Source organism: Pongo abelii, chromosome 2 (assembly GCF_028885655.2).
Source record: "Pongo abelii isolate AG06213 chromosome 2, NHGRI_mPonAbe1-v2.0_pri, whole genome shotgun sequence".
Classification (NCBI taxonomy): domain Eukaryota; kingdom Metazoa; phylum Chordata; class Mammalia; order Primates; family Hominidae; genus Pongo; species Pongo abelii.
Window position 1 is genome coordinate 116,186,383 of NC_085928.1, and position 24,549 is coordinate 116,210,931.

The 24,549-nt window shown below is 47.7% G+C and overlaps 1 protein-coding gene and 1 non-coding gene across 27 annotated transcripts in view; one reads left to right on the plus strand and one right to left on the minus strand.

The window, feature by feature from the left end:
* Positions 1-584: 584 nt before the first annotated feature.
* Positions 585-24,549, minus strand: part of SLC22A14 (solute carrier family 22 member 14) — a 38,154-nt gene continuing 14,189 nt past the window's right edge. For 6 of the 26 annotated variants that reach the window (XM_054552288.2, XM_054552297.2, XM_054552298.2 and 3 more), the window contains 10 exons: positions 14,576-15,091; positions 13,762-13,865; positions 13,399-13,553; positions 11,980-12,148; positions 7,987-8,107; positions 7,621-7,718; positions 7,122-7,336; positions 5,348-5,456; positions 4,534-4,734; positions 585-2,871 (listed from right to left, as the gene is read on the minus strand). In XM_054552288.2, coding sequence (XP_054408263.1) covers positions 2,700-2,871; positions 4,534-4,734; positions 5,348-5,456; positions 7,122-7,336; positions 7,621-7,718; positions 7,987-8,107; positions 11,980-12,148; positions 13,399-13,553; positions 13,762-13,865; positions 14,576-15,091 — 1,860 coding nt within the window. In that variant the 3' untranslated portion in view covers positions 585-2,699. The remainder of the gene's footprint in view (positions 2,872-4,533; positions 4,735-5,347; positions 5,457-7,121; positions 7,337-7,620; positions 7,719-7,986; positions 8,108-11,979; positions 12,149-13,398; positions 13,554-13,761; positions 13,866-14,575; positions 15,092-24,549) is intronic. The other 20 variants (XM_054552294.2, XM_054552311.2, XM_054552308.2 and 17 more) reach the window with 5 other exon arrangements.
* LOC112132798 (U6 spliceosomal RNA) lies at positions 17,252-17,356 on the plus strand. The gene has a single exon (XR_002914520.1). It is a non-coding gene; the product is annotated as a U6 spliceosomal RNA (small nuclear RNA).

Consider the following 24,549-nt stretch of genomic DNA (forward strand, 5'->3'; position numbering starts at 1 on the left):
ATTTTAGGCATTACACCAAGATACCTGTGTGATAAGAATGATGTGTGAGACCAATAAAAGGAATGTTTTAGTCTAGTACTGTGTAATAGAACTATAATGTGAGACACAGATGCAAGTCATGTATAGTTTTAACATTTTTGGTAGTCACATTTCAAAACACTTTTAAGAATAGGTGCAATTCATATACACCGTGGAATATTATGCAGCCATAAAAAAGAATGAGTTCACATCCTTTGCAGGGAAATGGATAAAGCTGGAAACCATCATCCTCAGCAAACTGACACAGGAACAGAAAACCAAACACCGCATGTTCTCACTCATAAGTGGGAGTTGAACAATGAGAACACATAGACACAGAAAGGGGAACATCACACACCGGGGCCTGTCAGGGGATGGGAGGAAAGGGGAGGGAGAGCATTAGGACAAATACCTAATGCATGCAGGGCTTACAACCTAGATGATGGGTTGATGGGTGCAGCAAATCACCATGGCACATGTATACCTATGTAACAAACCTGCACGTTCAGCACATGTGTCCCAGAGCTTAAAGTAAAATTAAAATAAATTAATAAGAATAGGTGCAATTAATTTTAATGTTTTATTTGCTCAATATATCCAAAAGGTTGCCATTTTTACATGTGATCTATATTAAAAATATTGAGATATTTTATGTTTTATGTTGTACTAAGCCTTTGAAATCCAGTGTGTTTTTCACAGTTACAGCACTTCTCAAATCAGACTAGCAACATTTGTTGTTGTTGTTGTTCTTTGTTTTGAAACGGAGCCTCGCTCTGTTGCCCAGGCTGGAGTGCAATGGTGTGATCTCGGCTCACTGCAAGCTCCACCTCCCGGGTTCAAGTAATTCTGCTGCCTCAGCCTCCCAAGTAGCTGGAACTACAGGCGCCCACCACCATGCCCGGTTAATTCTTGTATTTTTAGTAGAGAGGGGGTTTCACCATGTTGGCCAGGGTGGTCTGGAACTCCCAACCTCAGGTGATCCGCCCCATCTTGGCCTCCCAGACTAGGCACATTTTAAGCCCTCGATACCCACATCTGGTTAGTGGCTGCTGTATGGGACAGCATGGGTCTAGTCTAGTAAAATACATAATGTCAAACTCTAAATATTATTAGCCATTGATTCAGTAAACAACTAGGTAGGTCCTATCTGGAACTGACTGACAAGCCTTGGCCACCTAAGAAAAATTGAAAGCGTTGTAGGAGTGCAGTTGGTCTTGCTGACAGCCACAGCCTGTACAACCAGCTCCTTCACACCCACACGGCCCCGTCAGTTTTCTGTCCTGACCCCTCTCTTCCTCCTGTTCCCTATGGCACTAGGTGATTCCTGGCAAAGTAACTTGAGGAGAGGCATTTAAATAAGGCCAATATGTTGGCATCACAGCTCACATGGGCCTCTGCCAGAAAGAGCAACAGAGACTTTTCGAGCATCCTGTGGTCCTATGAACAGATACTTTGTGAGATCACTTTCTGGGACCTTCAAACCCCACTTTGGAGACCCTCCTAGGAAACTCAGTTAAGAACAGTAGGCACAGAAAATGACACTGAAAGGGAAAGGCATGGACACCAGCTTCTTGGTGTCCCAAAGCTTGGGAGCACATGTGCAAAGCAGTGTGCTGGGCCAGAGTGCTGGGAATGCTGGAGGCCACTCCCTGCTTCACTGGACTCCAACCTGCCTGGGAGATCCATGGCCTTGCTGCCCTGGCTCCATGAGAACTGACTTGCTTACCTGTCTTCCTCCCTCAGAGGCTATGAGGAGTCAAACCAGAGCTATTCTCGGCAAGCCCATGATCTTCCAATAAACTAGGCAAGCGTGGAGGAGGTAAGACAGAGAGAGAGGAGGTAGTGCTGAAGGCCTGACCCAAGGACTTCACAGTCTGGTTGAGGAGTCCTGGGCCCTGCCTGGCAGAACCCCCATGCCAGCTGGGAAGGGCAGAATCACCTGCAGGGCAGTTAGGGTGTGAGCTGGGGGTATGGGGGCTTATCCTCAGAGTGGTGGAGGCCAGAGGTCAGCTAGGGTGGAGCCATCAGGAAAGCATCCCCAGGGATGTGGACCGATTTGGGTAATTCCCAAGGCCATGTTTATTTGCAGCATCAGCAGAAAGATGGTGAGAAAGCCCTATGCAATGGGACAAATGAGAGAAGTTCTCAATGTTCCTTTACATTCCATCCCTGCCCTGACTAGTGCATAAAATGGAGCTTTGAAATCTGTCCTCAGCCTGTGCTTCAGGTGGAAACTCGCCGTGCTAGTGGATGCGTGGGCTAGCGGGTATGGTTGGTGTGCAGGCACAGTCTCGCCCTCACTTCACCTCTGGCCCTCATAGACATTGTCCTGCCCACTCCCCTGCCCCCATCCAGAGAGCTCCTCACTGTCCCTGAACGATTAGACAAAGACACTAAGGAGTCTGTCTAACCCATCTTCCTCCAGGCCAGGGCCTCTGCATTCTCCACACATGGGCAACTTTGCCCAGCCATCTCAAGAGCAACATTGTACCTTGATTGGAATGAATCACAGCAGACCTCCTGCAGAAGGGGGGCCATTTTTTTTAATGTCAAGGGCTGGCCCAGGAGCAGGACTGACCCTGCCCCCCAGACTGAACTAGGCCTGGAATTTGTGGCCTGGAATCCATGACCCCACACTTGGCCACTCAATTCCAACCCAAGATGGTCTGGGGGCCTGGCCCTCAGGGAGCCTGGCTGTTTGCTTCCTCTTTATTGAATTGCTTCAAGGCAGGGTTGGAGACAGGGTATGGGTCCAATCTCAGGATCTGGGCATTGAGAATGACATTCTTGGCTGCTTCCTCGGACATATCATCAGATGATGTTTCCTCAGTCTTCATGTCCTTGACCTTATTCCTGAAAGAGCCATCAGAGGATAAGTCCAGGGCCACATCTTTCTGGAAGCTGAGAAAAGCAGCGGCTTGTGCCTTCAGCAGCGCCCAACCCTGCGTTCCCAAGAGGTGAGGCTTTTTCACTCCAGCAGGTCCCCAGCTGAGCTTTGCCAGGAGCCTCCAGAATCAGGCCTGCTCCATCTCCCAACCCTTGCGAGACCCTTCTCTTTTCTGTCTTTGAAGTTGGTCCACCATCTTCACTGCTAGCATTTACTGAGCACTTGCCACATGCCAGACCCTGTGCCAGCTGCTTTATGTAGGTTTAATCCTCTCAAAAAAACCCATGGGAGAGGATGGCTGGGCTACATGGCCTTACCTCTCTGTGCACCAATGTTCTCATCTGTAAAGTGGGGATAGTGACAGGATCTACCTTGCATTTGATTGTTTTGAGGATAGAGCGAGATAAGGCATGTATAGAACAGGGTCTAACACATAACAAATGCTCAATTCATCTTAGCTATTGTTATTACTCTGTTCTCATTCCACTTTGCAAACGAAGAGACTGAGTCTCAGAGGTATGAGGTAACTTCTCCGTGCACACACTAGGAGGTTGCAGCACATGGACCTGTGCCCATAACCATTATCCTCTCTCCCTGTGCAGCGCTGAACTTCCTCTCTCTACAGTGGGGCAAGTTTCTATCCATCCTTCAAAGCCCTACTCAGATGTCACTATGACATTTTCTCTGACTCCCCAAATTAACTTTCTTCCCTTGTTAGGTTCCTACAGATCCTGTATATCCCACTGTCAGAGTCCTCTAGCAGTAACTGTTTGCATTACCTGTCTCCCCAAAAGCTATGGTTTTCTCAAGGATGGGGAGTGCTGACCTCGGACCTTTGACAGTCAAGCCCTGGCACAGTGCCTAGCATGTGTGGTTCCAGTGACAGCAGGGAGGGAGGGCAGGAGGAAGATGCTAGGGAGGAGGGCAGAGAAAGGCCAGAGGCAGTGACTTCTGTGGCACAGAGCAGAGGACACTCTAGGGCCTTGGGCAACCTCTGCTCCTCACTGGTGCTTGGGTCCCCTCAGGTCCAGGGAGAGCATGTTCATTGGCCCAAATCCCATAAGTAATGGTTCTGCCAATCATGACAAGTCTTCTCCAGGGGACACTTGGGAGATCAGAGGCCAGAAGTGCTCACGGAGGTGTTGGGTGGAGCCCAGTTCCCAAATGGGGTCCTGGGCTGCTGGGGCCAAGAGGCCAGAGTCCTTCATCAAGACTGGGTTTTTTATGAGGAACTAAGAGTTCAGACAGGAAAAGAGATGTACTCAGAGTCGGTTTCAAGCCAGTCACCTGTCCCTGGGAGGAGAGGGAGCCTCTGGGAGGAGTGCCCCTGGAGGGTATGCCCAAAGGCAATGTGCCCATCCAGACAGGCAGGCAGGGGCAAGGAAAGGAGATGACATGGCCCAGGCAGGGTCAGGAGGGGCAGCAGGATGGGAACTGGCAGAGGCTGGGTGGGAGCAGGTAGACAGCAGCAGCCAGAGGAGCGGGGAGACTGCTGCGGACATGGCAGCCTTCGGGTCACAGGCTCTCCGGCAGAGGGGCGGGGATGGACAATGCCCCGCATGCTCTCTGTGCCAAGGCTTCAGAGCCAGGCCCCGTGCTGGCACAGCCCAGGAGGCTCCCACACCTACCTCATCTGTGAGGAGTGGCCCAGGCTCTCGGAGAGGGGCTGATCTCGCGTTTCCGGCAGCAGGAGGGAGAGGGAAAAGGCCACGATGGCTAAGACGCAGCAGAGAAAGATGGGCAGGAGGGAAGGGGTCTGGCTGATGATTGTCAGGGACAAGATGGCTCCAGCCGCCGAGGCCAGAGACACCAGCCCCACACCTGTCGCCCTGAAAGCGGAGGTGAGAGCTCCTCTGAGGGGTCTGCCAGGTTCAGAGGCTGGGCAGGGCCAGCAGCTACATGAAAACCCACACCCTCCAGTCTCCACCCTGTCCCGTCTTCATTGTGTGATTCCAAGTAGGCAATAATTTCTTCTGGGCCTCCTTCAAGGGGGATGAGGAGGGGGAGAGGCAGAAACCATGCAGCATTATGTGGATGTGCGGGCAGAGGACACAGGCAGTGATGCCAGCCAGGCAGGAAGATAGTGCTCCTATCGCCAACCTCAGGGAAGGATCTGAGCCTCCAAGTGGCCCAAACACTTTCCAGGCAGTGAGTGCAAGGCAGGGGCTGGAGTCAGGCTGCCTGGGGGCCAAATCCCAGTTCTGCTGCTTGCTCTGTCTGCCCTTAATCGAGTGCCTTTATCTGTCTGGTCTTGCATCTGAAATAGGGTTAGCGATGGAATTGGGGGGATTTTCTGGTGGTATTTAAACGAGATCACTTATGTAAACTGTTTAGCACAGTGCTTGTCACCAGGTGAATGCTTGTCTTACTTGCTGCATTAATCTTGTCATTGTCAGTCCCTGCGCATGTCCCCATGGCCCCCTTGCCCACCAGACCCCATACCTGAGCACGGTGGGGAGGAGCTCAGCGGTGTAGAGGAAGAACACAGTGACAGTGGCGGCCAGGCTGAACTTTCCGAGTGTGAGCACCAAGATCGTCATGGATTTCAGCTCTGTGGCCAGACAACGTGGCCACTTGAGTCTGAGGCCATCCTCCCCTTGGGCGGGTGAAGGAGGCCCGCCCATCAGCCCTCCCTTGACCCCTCCCAGAAGGCATCTGAACAGCCTTCGCCACCACCTGCCCAGCTGGCCAGCAGGCTCAGGCATTCCATCAGAGGAGGGGCAGGCTGTCAGAGGTCCAGCCAGGCTGGAAGGCATGACATTTGCAGTGCAGATTTGGTCAGCAGGGGTGGGGAGGTCCCCTGGGACCCCCATGGCCTCTCAGGCCACTGTCTCCCATGCTACGCCCAACACCCCCATCTCTGCCTCCAAGGCTGTGTCATCGTTCCACCTCCTCACCCAACTGCAGCTTCCTCACCCCACTGGGGATCCACTCAGGGCCAGGCCTGTGTCCTGTGGGTTGGGACCCCTGCTCAGGGCTGTACCACCGGGGCTCTGCAAGGTGGTCAGAGCAAGGGGCTGTTTGGTTCCTGGGGCCTTAATGGCTGGGATGGGTCCCAAACATTCCAGGATGTTCTCTGGCCAACTAGACAGGCACAATGAAGGGGAAACTGGGGAAAGCCCATTCCTCAGACCTGGTGAAGCTGGGGGCTTCAGCCCCTGCCTGCCTGCCTGCCTGTCAGCCTCTGCAGGACCCTGCCCCAGCCTTACTCCCATTCCAGTCCTGGCTTTTCTTGTCTCTGGGATGAAATCAGAGATCCAGTTTTATTTACTGGGGAGTCCATTCCTAGTTTCTCTCACACTTCGGAGTTTACATATTTCTGCTTGACTCAGTGTAGACCTGCTTTTTTAAAAACCACCAGGCAATTAACATTCAATAATGAATTTGTTTCCACATTTTGTGTTAGCCAATCTACACTGCCAGCATCTGGGAGTGGAAGGGTCCTAATCCAGACACGCACAATTCCAGCCCTGGAGAAAGGGAGGGAGCCCCTCCAGGCAGGCCCGGATCTAGCCTCCCCTGCCCTTGCTGCGACTGTGAAAGGGCTCTGCAGGCAGTCATTCTAAGTCCATGTGCTGCACAGATCGCTCCAGCTCTAGGACCTGTGGCATATCCATTGTTTAGGGCTCTTTGAGATTCTGAAGATAACACCAGCCCTTCCTGTTTCCTTTTCTAGTGCTAAGCCAGCAGGAATGGGGCACTGAGCCCCTCTGGAAGGGAGGGGCCTCCATACAAGAGCTGTTCCTGAGTGCTGAGCCCCACATTACACTCAATTTTTCAGTGGTCAGGTTATTCCTGGTGAAGCTACAGAGAACAACAGGCATTTCCAAGTCAAAGGGGCTACAGATGACAGGTGGGCCTGGGCAGCAGTTGAAGGAATATTTTTGCCATCATTTATTCACATGTAACCATTAGACCTACTTCTAAGGTGGATTGGAATCTGGTGGAAGAAGGCTGCCTGCTATCCTCTGGAAAGTACACCCTCCTTTTTCAGGCCTCTGAGAGAGTGTGGGTGCCCTGTCTGGGGGATCCCACCCAGGAAGGGCAGTGCTCCAGGGATTGGAGGTGCTGGGGCCTCTGTGGGGTGGGTGGGCTATAGGTGTAGGAGGCTGATTCCCAGGGTGTCTAGGTGGCCGGCCACGGCAGGCGGCACTGGGGAGAGGTTTTGGGAAGCAGGAAGGCTGTGGGCAGCCCACAGAGGAAGGATGAGCTGTACCTTCAGGGAGGAAAAGGAGAAGCAAGCACCAGATGATGGCTTGGAGGAGAGTCACAGCCAGGCTCCACTTCCTCCCAATCTGCTGGAGGAGAAAGATGCAGCACAGCCGGGCAGGCACCTCCATGATGCTGGGGACCACGTGTCTGAAGTGGACGCTCACGCCCAGCTCTCTCATTCTCAGGCTCAACGTAAAATAGGTGTAACTGACGGTAAACCTGGTTGAAGCCAGGAGGCAAGTGCGCGTGCGTGCGTGCATGCGCGCGCGCACACACACACACACACACACACAGACACACACACACACACACACACGGAGCCAGGAATAAAGACAGAGGCAGAGCATCAAGGGTCAGGGTAGGAGGAGAGAAATAAGCACAGAGACCTGTGATCTGTGTCCTTGGGCTGCGTCCCCTGCAGCCTGAACATTCCCATCCTCTCCCTAGAGTTTCCAGCCTGCGCACCTGTTCGCGGTCCCTGCCAGTGAGCCCTGGATACTCACCACACACAGCTCATCACCAAGGTCACCTTGCAGAGCTGCCTATTCTTACAGAAGTCCAGGACAGAGGCCCGAGTCACCTTCTTTCTGGGCAGCTGCAGCTACAGAACAAGCAGGACCAGTCAGAGGCAGGGCCAAGACCCCAGCTTGCTCCCCAGCCCCACGGCACCCACAAGGCCTGCCTGTCCCTGAAAGTGCCAGCTGGCTTCTGGCCTTCCCTGGCAGGGTTCAATTTTGCTGTCACCATTGTCCTTAAGCAGTGGACTGGGGGCACCCTCTGGACCAATGTCCCACCTGAAAGGATGAGGAGGGAAGAGACCCTTCCATAGCCCACTGCTCCGGCTCCACTCCTGGCCGGAAGCCCTTTACCTCGTCCAGCAGATTTGAAGGAATGGTCTTCTTGTTCACACTTGCGGCATAGCACAGCACCTGCTTGGCCTCCTTCACCTTCCCTTTCATCATCAGCCACCGCGGGGACTCCGGGAGAATCCTGCGTGGCCAGCCCCTCTCTTATCTCATTGTTCTATGATGCCCAGAGACCCCCTGCTGGCTCTCTTGTGGCCTCAGCTGCGGCCATCCTGTGCCAGCATGAGGTGATTCAGATGTCAGGGCCTTGAAGGCCACCACTGACCTCGAGCTGCCCTCTGCTCCTCCCTGGCGGTCAGCCTTTCCCCTGTCTAAGCCTCACATGGCCTCCGCTGCTGCTAGGTGACACCCTGACCACCGGCTGCCTCTCTCTCCAGCCTCCTTGATTTGCCCTCAGTAATCACTGAGAGCTCTCTCCTTTTCTACCTAGGGGGCCACCCCTATCTGCTCAGGCATGCTGAGGGCTCCAACCTCCATGCCCACAGCCTCCTGTAGAGCCCCCATGCCCTTAGTTGGGATTTCTCCTGTTCCCTGTCTGTCTCCCCAACAACCTGAGGAGTGTGAGGGGGCAGGACCCTGGGTCTGACCCCAGTGCCCAGCACTCTGCCTGGGTGAATGGAGGGGTGAGTAAAGGTCTCTACTCTGTCCTATCTCTCCCCCGCAACATCTCTATTGCCTTTGACTTCAGAATAACTCCTCTCTGTTCTTTCTCATCCTCTCAGGCTGTCAGAATCCACACAGATTAGCATAAAAAGCACTTATGTGTGAAAAATGATGCTGGGTGCCTTTGTGCATATAGTCTTGTTTAATCCTCACCCAAACCTGGACCTAATATGATTATCCCCATTTTACTCCCAGGCTCAAGGAATAAAGGCTTGCCCAAGGACACAGAGGCAGAGCTATGTACTTGGGGACTGGTACAGCCTCAGTCCCCTAAGGTGGTATAACTTTTTAATAAAACTCTGCCTGCTGATTTCTTACACCACCACTCCCTCCCTGACCAGGACTCTGGCTGGTTGCCATAAACATACACTCAAGACACTAGAGACAACTTCATTCCTTATACTTGCCCTGCTCCTCCTCTCTCCCACCAGGGTTCAGCAATCAGTCATCATTTTCCACTCTAAGGCTGTGGAACTCTCCTAAAGAAAGCCATTAAACTGAGACTTCTTCAAAAAGATGGGGGATTGGCCTCATGTCCACTGAAAAAAACAGGAATAAAAAAGGATACCAACTCTCAAGGACAAAGAGAATGGGAGGGAGGACACAATGGGAGAAATGTAACAAATGCACTGAAGAGGTCATGAACAGAATGTTGATATAAATATGGACAATAAAGACATTCTGATGAGGTCTCAGATGCAAATGAGGAACTATTAAAAACTGGAGAAATGGCAATCCTTGCTACAAAATGGCAAAGAACTTGGCTGAACTGTATTCATGCCCTAGTGTTTGTGAAAGAAGGAACTTGTAAGTGATGAAATAGGACATTTAGTGGAAGAAGTCCCTAAGCAAAGTGTTGAGGGTGTGGTATGGCTTCTCTTGACTACCTATAGTAAAATGTGAGAAGAGACAAACAAATTAGAATTTATAATTAAAAGGGAAGCAGAACTTAAAGATTTGTCAAATGCTCATGTTGGCCATGTGGTTTATTCATTTTCCATGAATAACACAGTGTGTTTGGGAGAGAACACCAAGGATGTGGCCAAGCTACTGTTTGATAAGGAGGCTAGTACAAATCAGCAGAAGCCAGGCACTATCCATGAAGACACTGAAAGAATAACCCCAAAGATACATTAGAGATCATTGGTACTGCCCCTCCCATCACAGGCCCAGAGTGCCAAAGCCTAGGGGACACAACTATGACAAAAGAGGGACCTTGAGCAACCATAGTACATTGGTGCTCACTGCTAACAGCCTACCAATAGAGGCTGGGAATCCAGTTCATGGAAGTGACAGGGTCTTGAATCTCTCCTCCTCACTCCCCATACAACTCTCATCTACTCGAGCTAGGCAAAGGGGAGTTCAAGAGAACTCCTTAGATAGACGAGGGGACTGCCTTTGAAAAAGGACATCTGCCATCCCACTCTGGCTGGAACTTGCTAATTCAGAAACATGGGGGCTTTTCCTGGTATTCTAGACAGTAAGAGAGGTTATAGGAGAGTTAATATGTGCCACCTGGAGTTTGAGGGCCTACATAAACCCAGAGAATGATGCCCATCTCTCATCTGGGTATAATGAAGGCAGGAGGTTGATTGGAGCAGCCCACCACAATAGGGTGGAGGCTGGGGAACAGTGGGGTTTTTTGGCCAAGTGGACCCTGCTGTCTTAAAGGTACCCCATCTGCTAGGATGAGGAGACCCCTACAGAAAGAGGCTATGGGGTGAACTGCCAGGGACAGAAGCTGAGGGAGGTCACAAACAGAGCACTGGGAGCATTAGGAAATTCCAATGCTCAGAAGACCCACGAATGGACCCGAGAGTGATGGCATTTGAATATCTACCCTACAGAGGACCCTGAGAGACTATAATAGCCCCTTCCATGTCAGTCTTTGGTCTATTTTATCTGATGTCCCTATTCCATGCCTAGAACCTGGAAAATCAGAACAAGGAGACAGGAGGAAGAACAATAGGTCAGAACAGACCTCATCCCCCTTGGCCACTATCCTGAGCAAGGGGCCAGGAAAAAGCTGTGGATCTGATGTAAGATTAAAATTTTTAATTGAACTGGACTGAATTTTTTTTTAAACAGGATCTCACTCTTTTGCCCAGGCTGGAGTGCAGTAATACAATCATAACTCACTGCAGCCATGATCTCCTGGGCTCAAGTGATCCTCCCACCTCAGCCTCCCAAGTAGCTGGGACTACAAGTGTGTGCCACCATGCCTGGCTAACTTTAAAATTTTGTGTAGAGGCAGGTTCTTGCTATGTTGCCCAGGCTGGTCCCAAACTCCTAGCCTTAAGCGCTCCTCCCACCTCAGCCTCCCAAAGTGTTGGGATTATAGGCATGAGCCACTGCGCCCAGCCCCCATGCTGTTAACCCCATCTCTTATCATTCTTACTACATATGATACAGTTAAAATGCAGGGGCTTTGGAGACAGCCCCTGAGTTCAAATCCCAGGTGCCCCACTTTCTAGCTGTGTGATGTTGGACAAGTTATTTCCACCCTCTGAAGCCTCAGTTCTCCCTCCTCCCCACCTCCCATGACATGGGAGTAGCATACTTCTTCTAGAGGGGTCAAGAATAAATGTAATAATGTCAAGATTTAATATGATCATTGCTTCATGCAGAACTGCCTAACCCTTCACACGTGAGTTCTTTCAGCTTCTTCTCACCTCCCTCTCTGCCTTCTCTTTTGTCCCTCTCTTTTCCCACCTGCCCAAGGTTAACCTTCTTTCTTTTGGCATCTCACTTTTGTTCTCAACCCTTATTCCTCCAAGTTTTGCCCCATCAGTTGTCCTCTCCCAGCTTTAATCTCTTAGGTTCCTGTCTGCGACTCCCCTACACTCAAAACATCTGATACTCTTCCCTGACTCTGTCTTAGTTGCCCATATAAATCATCCCTTTCTCCCTCTTTCTATGAAAGTCATCTCCTGGCTGAATTTCTTCTGCTCCTAGTCACTCCTCAACCCTCTGCCACTGCAGTGAAGCCACCTCAAGGTCACCAAGGCTGGCAGACCCTTTCCCAGCATCACCCCTTTTGCCTTCAACACTGACCCTTCCCTTGTCCTTAAACCCTTGGCCTTCAACACTCTTCCTCCTGGTTTTCTGACCACCTCTCTGACATCTCTTTGAGGGTCTTCTCTGGGTCGGGGAGGAGGTTAATGCCGAGGTTCAGAGGCTCTGCCCTTGGCACCTTCCTATCTCATCCCATCCACATGCACTTTCTCCCAGGGGAAATCCCACCCATTCCCAAAGCTTCAAGGACCCTCCATACTCGTCGACATCCAGCCCATCAGACCCAGCCCTGTACATGCCCTGTACTCGCTTGCTCACCAGATATAGGAGATGAGGGGGATCGCAAGTATCCCACCCACCAGAAACAGCAGCCGCCAGTGGGGAAGACTGTAGGCGATCCCCGTCAGCAACATGGCCCCAACAGCGAAAAAGCAGTGTTCCAGGATAATGGCGTGGGCCCGGTGCTCGCCCACTAACCACTCAGTGGCTGTGCAGAGGCCAAGAGGACAAACCATGGTCACATCAGGGTCCCCAGAGCTGCCGTTGCATCCAGCCTTGCTGGGTATCCCCACCTGCTCTGGACAGTTGAGATCAGGCCAAGCTTCTTCTGCTTGTCTCTGCACTGGGTCCAGAGACAACCCCTCAGAGCCTGGTAGAGTGCCTCTGTTCCCGCCAGGGCACACCCTTATCTTCTAATCATATACACAGCTTCCATCCTGCTCCACCTGGCTGCTCCCTCTGCACATCCCCTGTCTGATCATGTGCCTCTCATAGAAAAGACACAATACCAGATACGTGGCCTGACACATGGTCAGGCAAGGAATCATTGTCCTTGTCTTTGCTCTGAGTGTATTCATGCTTTGGCCACCTAGGCCTAAGGCTCCCAATGAGAAGAGGTTCTCCTGCCAGGAAACCCCGAGCAACTAGACAGCTGCAGATATAAGGCTGCACTGGGTGCTTCAGTGTCTCATAGGCCTGGGTTGAAGTCCCAGCTTCTTCACTTAGTTGCTGTGTGACCCTGTGCAAGTTGGTTAACTTCTCTAAGGCTAAAGAGTCCTCCTCAGCTGAAGGACTAATAGAATAGTGCCTGCTGAAGAGAGCTGAATCAGGAGGAAACAAGACAATGCATATAAAGGGCTTAGCAGCTGCCTGGCTTTTTCTTCTCCTTCTCCTTCTTCTCCTTCTCCTCCTCCTCCTCCACCACCACCTCCTCCTCTTCCTCCTTCTTTCTTCTTCTTTCCTCCTCCTCCTCCTCCTCTACCATCTCCTCCTCCTCCTTCTTTCTTCTTCTTTCCTCCTCCTCCTCCTCCTTCTTCTTCTTTTTTTTTTTTTTTTTTTTTTTGCCTGGCCTTTCTTAAGGGCTCAATCAATGTAACCCATGGGGCTTGGGGGTATGCAAAGAGTATGTGGTGGAAGGTGTGGGGTATGAGGGAGTTAGGAAGGAGGATGAAGGTGGAAGGGCAGTCAGGGCACTGATTCTCTGGCATCTCTAGGCAGCCAGGAACGGAGATCCCTTCCACTTCTGCCTGTCCAATTAGGCCCCTGACTGTGTGTCCTGTGGGCTCCCAGCAGGTGCCCACGACGCCACACCCCCGCCACGCCCTCTTGCAGCCACACCACGCCCCCTTGCCATCCGCCTATGCCGCCACGCCCCCTGCCACTACGTCCCCTTGTCACCCGCCTATGCCGCCATGCCCCTGTGCCACCCTGCCCTGCCCCATTGAGGCCCAGTCTCACCCAAAGAAATGCTGCTGATGGCGTAGCCCACCACTGACTGCGAGATGCCAAAGCGAAAGAACAAATACAGGTGAAAGCTGTTCACGAAGGCTGTCCCAAAGCCGAAGATGATCAGCCCCAGCAGTGACAGCAGGATGGCAGGGTAGCGGCCCATCCTACATGTGTCAAAGGGAGGCTGCACCAAGCGCCGGGATCTCCCTGGCTGGCCCCAGCCAGATACACCTGGGCCAGGCCCTGAGCCCTCCATGGGTCCCTGGAGAACCCCTACCCTCACCTCCCTCAGCCTGACACACTCCAACCCTGAATGCCCATGAGGAGGAGTTGGGATGGCTTGGGGACCAGCAGAAACTCCTGGGGACTCACTTGTCAGTTATGAGCCCGAAGATGAGAGAGCCTATCAGGAGCCCTGCCATGAACATGATCTGTGCAGTGTCCTTCTTCGTCTCCATGCCACATACCAAGTCAAACTGTGGGTCAGACACAGAGATTGGCCACAGGTGCCCACCTTTGAGTCCAGAGACTGAGCCTCATCCCAGCGTGGGACCTATAGGCCAAGGGAACCTGGGGTAGGGGCAGGTAACAGTGTGCAGCGTGCCTCAGCTGTTGCCTCTGCTCTGTTACCTCTGCAACCCCTCTGGCACCTGCTCCACCCTGAGAGCTGGGCCTGGAGAGTGACCAGAGGCATAGGCCAAGATGTGTGTGTGGTGTAGGGGGTAACAGACCAAAGGCAGGAATCAGTGCAGACTCTTTCCCAAAGGCAGGTGCTAGGCCCAACCTGCAGATTCATGCTAGGGTGGTCTGTGTTGTAAAGGGCCTAGATTGCAGCTCGGGTTGGGAAGCCCTGTAAGAGATGCCTGATCAAAGCTGCTTCTTTCCCCGAGCCCTATTTCTTGTGAGTTCTGAGGTCAGAACCACAACTACAGGAGCGATTTCTTGGACAGATGGAAAACCCTGCCATGCAGCACCCATCTCTACCCCAAATGTACTCTATAGATAGGCAGGGCCAGGGCTGGGCAACAGGAATCCTAATTTCCTGCCCAGACCCTGCCTCTGCAGGTTGACCTCAGGCCAATGGCTTCCCATCTCTGAGCTTCGGTTTCCCCACCCGTTCAATGAGGGTGGGAGGCACAACTCTGAGCCTGTAGGGTAGTTACAGACAACCCATGACAAGACATACCTCATTGGTCAGTGATCGCTTCTTAGCATCAGGATAGATCCACCCATCTTGGCATGTGTCTGTGTCATTGAGGCCAAACTGGATGATAGAATCCAGATTCCAAGGCACAGGAAGGTACATGAGGCATGTCAGGAAACTGCCATTGGGTGCTTGGGGTATGGTCAGATTCAGCTGCTCAGCTTCGGACAGGTGGGGGCCCACTGCCAGGATCCAGCTGGTATTGCAATAGGGCTTCTGGGCTGTGAACACGAAGTGGTCAGCAAACATGAAGAAGGCCGACATGATGCTGGGGATAAAGGTGAGGGCTACTAGCCTCTGCTGGAATGTGCCAAACTCCCCCACCGCATCCAGGAGGTTGGCAAACTTGTCATTCTGTTTGGTGTGGACAGCCCTCAATCTGCGTAACAGCATCTCCAGAGACCAGGAATGTGGATGTCCTGCTGCCTCATGCTGGTTCAAGTTCCTGGAAGCATCCTGGGATCTGAGCTCTTCCTTGAAGTTCTCCTCTCCTGCCATCTGTCCAAAGAAAGGGTGCAGCTCAGTCTCTGCTGACACCACTTCCTAAACATCAGAGACCACCATGGGAGCCACCGACCAGGAACTGGCCTCCGGCTTGAAGCAATATGGATTCCAACCTTGATGTTCTCAGTAGTTCCCTCCCTTGCTTTCTTAGTTAACATGATTTATTCCCCCCTGGCCCAACCATCCTGGAGTTTTAGTGTAATTAAGATTTTTAATGTTTAGAAAACGCTGTGCTTCTGTTGTCATGAAGGACTAAGTTCTGAGGAACTCTCCTACAACTTCCCCACAACTCAAACTTTTTGTTTACACACACACTGAGACACCAATGGTCTTGCAAAAGGTAGGAGAGGTCTCTAGGGACCTTTTCTTCAAAAACAAACAAAGATCTGCATCGGCAGTAGCCAGGAGGTGGGCCCAAGGTGGGAGGCTGGAAGCCTGGGCCACAGAGATGGGGCACCAAGGCTGGTGCAGTGGTGAGGCAGTGCAGCATGGAGCCAAACTGGAAAGGCAGGAGAGGGGGAAGGAGGAAGGTGAGCAGTACTGACTGTTAGCATATTACCTTGCAACAGCAGCGAGGAGGGGAAACTAAGCTTAAAACTCTGTTTTGAACCAAAACTCTCAGAAGGGGTAACAGTTCCTGGTGCGGGGCACCCCTTGGCTCAGAGCAGAGGCAGAAGCGAGCCTTCTCTAAAAGAAAATTTCTTCAAGTTGATTCTGCAAGACTGTCACGGAGGTACATCAAGCAAAGAGATTATAGCTTGAGAAGGCAAGCCACTCTACAAGTCAACAGAACCCAGAAACCACAGACTTTCAGACTGCAGATGTTGAAACTGTCAGATACAAAATTTAGAACAGCTATTGTATGAATTTTTTAAGGATTTAAAGGTTGTAATTATGAAAATGAGCTTACAACAACAATCAGGAAAAAGCAGACACTTTTGGAAGGAAGATTAGGAACTTTTAAAAATGAAAGCTTGTTGAATGGCAAGTTGTTGTTGTTGAGATAAAAACACTAAGAGGAAAGTTAAACAAATTTGACACAAAGAATCAGTGAACTGGAATAAACTGCTGAAATGTGAGAGAGAGGTAAAGAGACTTGGTAGATAGAAGATTTAACATGTATCAAATTGGAAGCCCACAAGGAGAAATGGAGACGAAATAAAAACAATACGTTTTCTAAAACTTTTAAAACAAATTCTTAGATCCAGGAAATGTAACTTAGGCAGGATAAATAAAAAAGAAAACCACAGCTAGACACACTGCAATGAAGCTGCAGGACACCAATGACAAAGAAAAGATCTTGAAAATCAGCGGGAGAGAAGACAGGCCAGTGACTAATGAAGAGCCTCAGCAGTCTCCTGTTAGAAGCAGGTGCAGGCAGGTAGATCGCTTGAGCCCAGGGGTTCAAGACCAGCCTAGGCAACATAGTGAAACCCTGTATTTACAAGAAAATTCAAAAAAATTTAGCCAGGCTTGGTGGCATGTGCCTGTAGTCTCAGCTACTCGGGAGGCTGAGGTGGGAGGATCACCTGAGCCCAGGGAGGTCGAGGCTGCAGTGAGCCATGATCACGCCACTGCACTCCAGCCTGGGTAACAGAGCGAGACACTGCCTCAAAAAAAGAAAAAAAGAAGATGAAAGTTAAGCAACAAGGAAACCAGGAGAGCAAAGAATGTTTTCAAAATGTGGATGGAAACTTATAGACCACATAGAATTGTATACCCAGCAAAATTGTCTGTCAAGAACTAGGGTAAAATAAAGGTAATTATAAAGATAACAAGAAATTGAGAGAACACACAGTAAGAGACCTGATTTGACTGAACTTTTTTTTTTTTTTTGAGACAGAGTCTCACTCTGTCATCCAGGCTGGAGTGCAGTAGTGTGATCTCGGCTCACTGCAAGCTCTGCCTCCCGGGTTCACGCCATTCTCCTGCCTCAGCCTCCCGAGTAGCTGGGACTACAGGCACCCGCCACCACACCCAGCTAATTTTTTTGTTTTGTTTTTTTTTTTAGTAGAGATGGGGTTTCACCGTGTTGGCCAAGATGGTCTTGATTTCCTAACCTCGTGATCCGCCCGCCTCGGCCTCCCAAAGTGCTGGGATTACAGGCATGAGCCACCACGCCTGGCCTGATTGAACTTTTAAAAGATAAGAAGGGTGCTGGCTTCGGTAGCACATATACTAAAATTGGAACGATATAGAGAAGATTAGCATGACCTCTGCACAAGGATGACACACATTTGTAAAGTGTTCCATATTTAAATAAATAAATAAAAGATAAGAAGGAAAATGATCTTTGGAGGACAGCCGGAGATGCAATAATGAGTGGTAAAAATGGGAAAAATGTAAGCAAATTCAAATATTGATTGTATTAAATAAATACAATCATTGAGATTGTATTGAATCTATAGTGGAGAAGAATTTATATCTTAACAACAATATTGAGTCTTCTAACCCACGAGGATAGAATGAAGATAGAGATAGAGATGATAGAGACAGAGATAGTTCCATATGTTTTTAAGTTAAAAAAAAAAACTTGTGAATACATCACAAGTTAAAGAAGAAATCATGGTGGGCATTTAAAAATATTTATAAATGAGTGATGGTAGGAACCATAACATATCAAAACGTATGGGTGGTATAAAAAGTGGTACTTGTGGTAAGTTTATAGCTTTAAGTGCTTTATAACAGAAAATCAGAAAGACTGAAAATTAATCAACTAAACAACCATCATAAGAAGTGGGAAAAAACACAAAAGAATAAATCTAAAGAAAGTAAAGGAAGAAGGTAGTAAAGTTAAGACAAAAATAAAGGAACTAGAAACAAAAGTATAAGAAAGGGAATCAACAAAGTTCAAAATTAGTTCCTTGAATAGATTAATAAGATAGACAAAACTTTAGTGAAATTATGTAAAAAATAAAATAAAAAAGAAGATACAAAGAAGTCTTTTATATATGCAAAAAGGAATATACAGATATAGCAAGACTGAAAATATTAACTGGATACTAACATCAACTTTATGCCAATGAATTTAAAAACTTAGGTGAATTAAATTTCTAAAACAAAATTACTCAAAACAGATTTAAGAATAAATAGAAAGTCTTAAAAGTTCTATAATGACTGAATTAAAGTAGAAGTAAAAAAATCTTCCCACAAAGGAAGTCCAATTTATATAATTTTTTTTCAGGGAATAGACAACGATATATACTCCCAAAGAATTTTAACTTTGATAGCACAACTAGAAAATAACAGTACAAAAAGGAAATCACAGATACATTTCATTCATAAAAATGGATGCAAAAAACTCTAAATACAATATTAGTAAATCAAATTTAATAGTACATTAAGAGAAAAATATATCACAGTAAAGACAGTTTTATTTTATCTTTGAGACAGTGTCTCACTTGGTCACCTAGGCTAGGGTGCAGTGGCACAGTCTCGGCTCACAGCAGCCTTGACCTCCCAGGCTCAAGCAATCTTCCCACCTCAGCCTCCTTGAGTAGCTGAGACTACAGGTGCACCCACCACACCCGGCTAATTTTTATATTTTTTATAGAGATGAGGTCTTGTTATGTTGCCCAGGTTGGTCTGAAACTCCTGAACTCAAGCAATCTGCTTGCCTTGGCAATCTGCCACCATGCACGGCCAGTTAAAAACAGTTTTAACCAGAAATGCAAAGATGGTTTTACTATTAGAAAATATAAATATATATACACATATATACATATATATATATATATATATATATACACTTTTTTTTGTTTGAGACAGAGTCTCACTCTTGTCACCCAGGCTGGAGTGCAATGATGCCATCTCAGCTCACTGCAACCTCCACCTCCTGGGTTTAAGCAATTCTCCTGCCTCAGCCTCCTGAGTAGCTGGGATTACAGGCATGCATCACCACGCCTGGCTAATTTTTGTATTTTTTAGTAGAGATGGGGTTTCACCGTGTTGGCCAGGCTAGTCTTGAACTCCTGACCTTGGGTGATCCGCCCACCCTGGCCTCCCAAAGTGCTGGGATTACAGGCACCTGAGCCACTGTGCCTGGCCTAGATAATATATAAATACTTATATTTATATAAGTAATAGATCAATACTTAATAGATCAATGGAGAAAACCATATGATCATGTTTATAGATGCAGAAAACGCATTTGATAAAATTCAACAATTTGTGGTTTTTAAAGAAAAATCCTAAGAAAAATAAGAAATTTAATAACAAAAAAACTATCCCCTCCACACAAAAAAAAATCCTAAAAAGGAAACATTAAAAGCATCCCTTTTAAAATCAGAGGGAAGACAAAGATGCCCACAATTACTTATTTGACATTATACTGGTGGCCCTAGCCAGTGCAATGAGATAAGAAAGAGAAACTAAAGACGTAAAGATTGAAAAGAAAATAAAACCCCAAAGAATCTACAGAGAATTAGAAACAATAGGAGAGCTTAGCAAGGTAACTGCGTATAATGTGAATATATAAAAGTCAACTGCATTTCTGTAAACCCAAAACAATTAGAAAATATAATTTGTAAAAGTATGCCATTCAATGAAAAAAATCTTCAAACTCACTCAAAATTTGCTGAAATGCTAGTTACAGCATTACTGTGACAACATTTCTCACCTATCACATTGGCACATTTTGTTGATGAGGCTGTGGGGAAACAAGCTCTTTCATACATTGCTGATGGGAATGCAAACTGGCACAACCTTTCTGAAGGACAATTTGGCAATACCTGATATGAAAGAACGAGTTAACCCAGACACCCTGATTTGTTTACGTCTTGCACATGTTCAGAAAGGACTGCTTGAGTGATTAGTCTTTGGCTGGCTTCTGGAATTGAACTTTTGGAGTGTTCCCTGTGCTACCATTAAGAGTGTTTGGGGCCAGGTGCAGTGGCTCATGCCTGTAATCCCAGCATTTGGGGAGGCTGAGGTGGGGGAAATGCCTGAGGCCAGGAGTTCAAGACCAGCCTAGGCAGTATAGCAAGACCCACCCCCCATCTCTAAAAAAACAAACAAAAAAATTAGCCAGGCATGGTGGAATATACTTGTAGTCCTAGCCCCCTGGGTGGTTGAGCCACTCCTGATAGCTTGAGCCCAGGAGTTTAAGGCTGCAGGGTGCAGACCTTATCTCTAAAAAAATGTTTAAAAAGAGTGTTTGGCATGCTTGGAACCTTGAACCACATTGTACCAGCTTGTCTAGATAGCTTATGCCTTATGCTGAACATCTTTCCTTCTTGGGGCTGACATTGGGCAATGCAGTTTCAGTAATTACAGTTAAATCATGAAGGCACTGTGTGGCTTCATGTTCAACCCCCAATAACAATGCTGGGCTCTTAGGCTCAGGGAGATTCCCTGGCAGAAAGACTTCACACATGTTGCTGCAGTTCATTGTTGGGGCAGTAAGGGCTTCCCATGTACTTTCATTGGGAGAAGATGGGAAGATAGTACCCAGTATCATCTAGACTCCACCCAATGTGCCTTTTCCCTTTATTGACCTTGCATTGTACCCTTTTGTTGCAATAAATTGTAGCAGTGTGTATAATAACATTTTTTTTTGAGATGAAGTCTTACTATGTCCCCCAGACTGGAGTGCAGTGGTGTGATCTTGGCTCACTTCAACTTCCGCCTCCCAGGTTCAAGTGATGCTCCTGCCTCAGGCTCCCGAGTAGCTGGGACAACAGGCACACACCACCACACCCGGCTAATTTTTGTATTTTTGGTAGATATAGAGTTTTATCATATTGGCCAGGGTGGTCTTGAACTCCTGATCTTAGGTGATCCGCCCACCTTGGCCTCCCTAAATGCTGTGATTACAGGCGTGAGCCACTGCACCCAGCCCTAGAATAACTTTTGAGGCCCATGAATGCTTCTGGTGAATTGCAGAGCCTGGGAGCAGTCTTACAGACCACTGATACACTTAAAAAACTATGTATACACTTATTTTTTGATTTAGCAATCCCACTTTGGGAATTTACACACTTCCAACAGTAAGAAAATACATGTGTACAAGGTTATTCACACTGCATCATTGATTGTATCACAAAATATTGGGAAAAAAACTAAATATCCATATACATAGGAGACTGGTTGAATAAACAGTGGTATAGCCACTCAGTGCAATACTAGAACTGGCGCAGTGCCTCACACCTGTAATCCCAGCACTTTGGGAGGCTGAGGCAGGAGGATTGCTTGAGCCCAGGAGTTCAACACCAGCCTAGCCAACAAAATAAGACCCATCTCTACAAAATATAAAATAATTAACCAGGTGTAGTGATGCATGCTGTTAGTTCCAGCTACTTGGGAGGCTAAAGCAGGAGGGTCACTTGAGCCCAGGAGATTGAAGCTGCCATGAGCTATGAATGCTCCACTGCCCTCCAGCCTGGGCGATAGGGTGAGACCATCTCAAAAATAAAAAAGTGACATTATGCAGCTGTAAAAAAGAATGAGGAAAATGTCTATTCATTGATATGGAATGATTTCCAGACCATATTGGTAAGTGAAGAAAGCAAAATGCTCGAGTATCTCTAGTAAGCTGCTCTTCATGTAATAAAAGGGGATATAAGAATATACATGTATCTGCTCATTTGTGAAAAAAATACAGGAGGATAAGTCACAAACTAATGAGACTAATTATCTCTGAGGGTGAGTGGGTGGGAATGGGTGAAAATAATGAGGGAATGGAATGGGGTAGACGGGATGGGAGGGGAGGGACTGTTCTCTGAGTATAGCTTTTTGTGTAATTCTGATTTTAGAATCTTAGTAAGGTTTCACATACACCCCATCCCCAAATAAGTAATTAACTAAAACCAACCAGTACAAAGAAGTAATCCAAACAGCAGCAAATAAACCTAATGTGATACAAATAAACATCATAACTGCATTGAAGAGGATGGGGAAGGAAAGGACTAATCTAAGTAACTGAAAAATAGCATATCGACTACATATTGTAAAGCTAAAGATGAAAAGAACTGTACACAAGTATTGTTACCCTAGTTAGTGAATTTGTTTCTCACAGAGATGGATTTGCAGTTCTGAAACTATGTGTATACTATATTTAAGCAAATAAGTAACTATATTGTAGATAATAAGAGCTAGGTTTTTGTCAGAGAAAGGAGTTACAATAAAGGACAGGGGAAGCTGGGCACAGTGGCTCACACCTGTAATCCCAGCACTTTGGAGGCCAAGGCAGGTGGATCACCTGAGGTCAGGAGTTCAAGACCAGCCTGGCCAACATGTTGAAACCTTGTCTCTACTAAAAAATACAAAAACTAGCTGGATATGGCGGCACCTGCCTGTAATCCCAGCTACTCCAGAAGCTGAGGCAGAGAATTGCTTGAACCCAGGAGGCAGAGGTTGCAGTGAGCTGAGATGGCGCCACTGCCTGGGTGACAGAGCAAGACTCCATCTAAAACACACACACACACACACACACACACACACACACACACAAGACGGGGAAGACTAGAATGAAGACAGTGGTGTTGGATTGGAACCAAAGGTACCAGAATGAACTCATGATAGATAGATAGATAGATAGATGTGTGTGCAAGTCTATTTTCTAGCTCTGTCCACTAGATGGCCTAGAAAAAATAACAGCTTAGTAGCAATGAGCACACCTAGTACTCAGATCTTGGTTCCTAAATAAAAGAACCAGGGTTTGTTGGAGAAATGGTTGATTCCAGGGTTGGAGCAGGGACAGTACAAGATGATTATAAAATATCTTGTGGTGCCAGAAAGCAAGAAAGCACCCTAAAATGATGGGAGCACATCAAAAGAACACAGGAGCCAAACTGAAGTTGTCCCCAGTGGACAAATCTGGGACAATTTTAGCAACAAAATAAATAATGATAGTAATATGTTATAACCCATAGAATAAATATGAGTCCATAATGATATAAATAAATAACTGAATAAATAAGTAGTATCAAAGGGACAGCTCTTCTTTACTGTAGAATCCCACAGTAATAAGTGTAGAAAAAATGATGAAAATTCAAAAATCACCATTTGGCAAGCACCAGTTATAATTGTTACAGGCAAGAATCATTGATGAATATTAAAATTAGAGGATGAAAATATGAGAAACAGATAATTACATAATATCAGAGTGTGTCTCACTATAAGGTACTTATCATTTACAAAGGGGAAAATAATAACTTCATAGTGAAGAAATTTGGCAGATACCATTTTAACCAAGTAATCAAAATTAAAATCACCAGTAATGGGACATGATGACATCATACACCCCTGCATATGATGTACTAAGGGAACAACAGCACTTCTGAGGTATTCTTGCCAGAAATACATGCCTTAATATAATCATAAGAAAACACCAAACAAGGCTGGGTGGGGAAGGGAGAGCATCAGGAAGAATAGCTAATGGATGCTGGGCTTAATACTTAGGTGATGGGTTGATCCATGCAGCAAACCACCATGGGACACATTTACCTGTGTAACAAATCTGCACATCCTGCACGTGTACCCCTGAACTTAAAATAAAAGTGGAAGAAAATTTAAAAAAAAAAATCCCACCACCAAACAGATTTAGGGGCATTCTACAAAATAACTGCCTAGTACTTTTCAAGTATTAAAGCATGAAAAAGGCTGACGAACTTTCCCAGACTGTAGGAGACTAAGAAGACATTGAGAGACAGGACTAGCTGGATTTTCTAGGCTGACTGAGAATCCCTAAGCCTAGCTGGGAAGGTGACCACATCCACCTTTAAACACAGGGCTTGCAACTTAGCTCACACCCAACCAAACAGGTAGTAAAGAGAGCTCACTAAAATGCTAATTAGGCAAAACCAGGAGGTAAAGAAATAGCCAATCATCTATTTCCTGAGAGCACAGAGGGAGGGAAAATCATCAGGATATAAACCCAGGCATTCGAGCTGGCAATGGCTACCCACTTCGGGTCCCTTCCCATTTTATGGGAGCTCTGTTTTCACTCTATTAAATCTTGCAACTGCACACTCTTCTGGTCCGTGTTTGTTACAGCTTGAGCTGAGCTTTTGCTCGCTGTCCACCACTGCTGTTTGTCGCCATCACAGACCCACCACTGATTTCCACCCCTCCGGATCTGGCAGGGTGTCTGCTGTGCTCCTGATCCAGCAAGGTGCCCATTGCCATTCCGGATTAGGCTAAAGGCTTGCCATTGTTCCTGCACGGCTAAGTGCCCGGGTTCATCCTAATCAAGCTGAACACTAGTCGCTGAGTTCCACGGCTCTCTTCCATGACTCATAGCTTCTAATAGAGCTGTGACACTCACCGCATGGCCCAAGATTCCATTCCTTGGAATCTGTGAGGCCAAGAACCCCAAGTCAGAGAACAAGAGGCTTGCTACCATATTGGAAGCGGCCTGCCACCATCTTGGAAGTGGCCTGCAACCATCTTGGGAGCTCTGGAAGCAATGACCCCCTGGTAACATTTTGGCAACCACAAAGGGATCTCCAAAG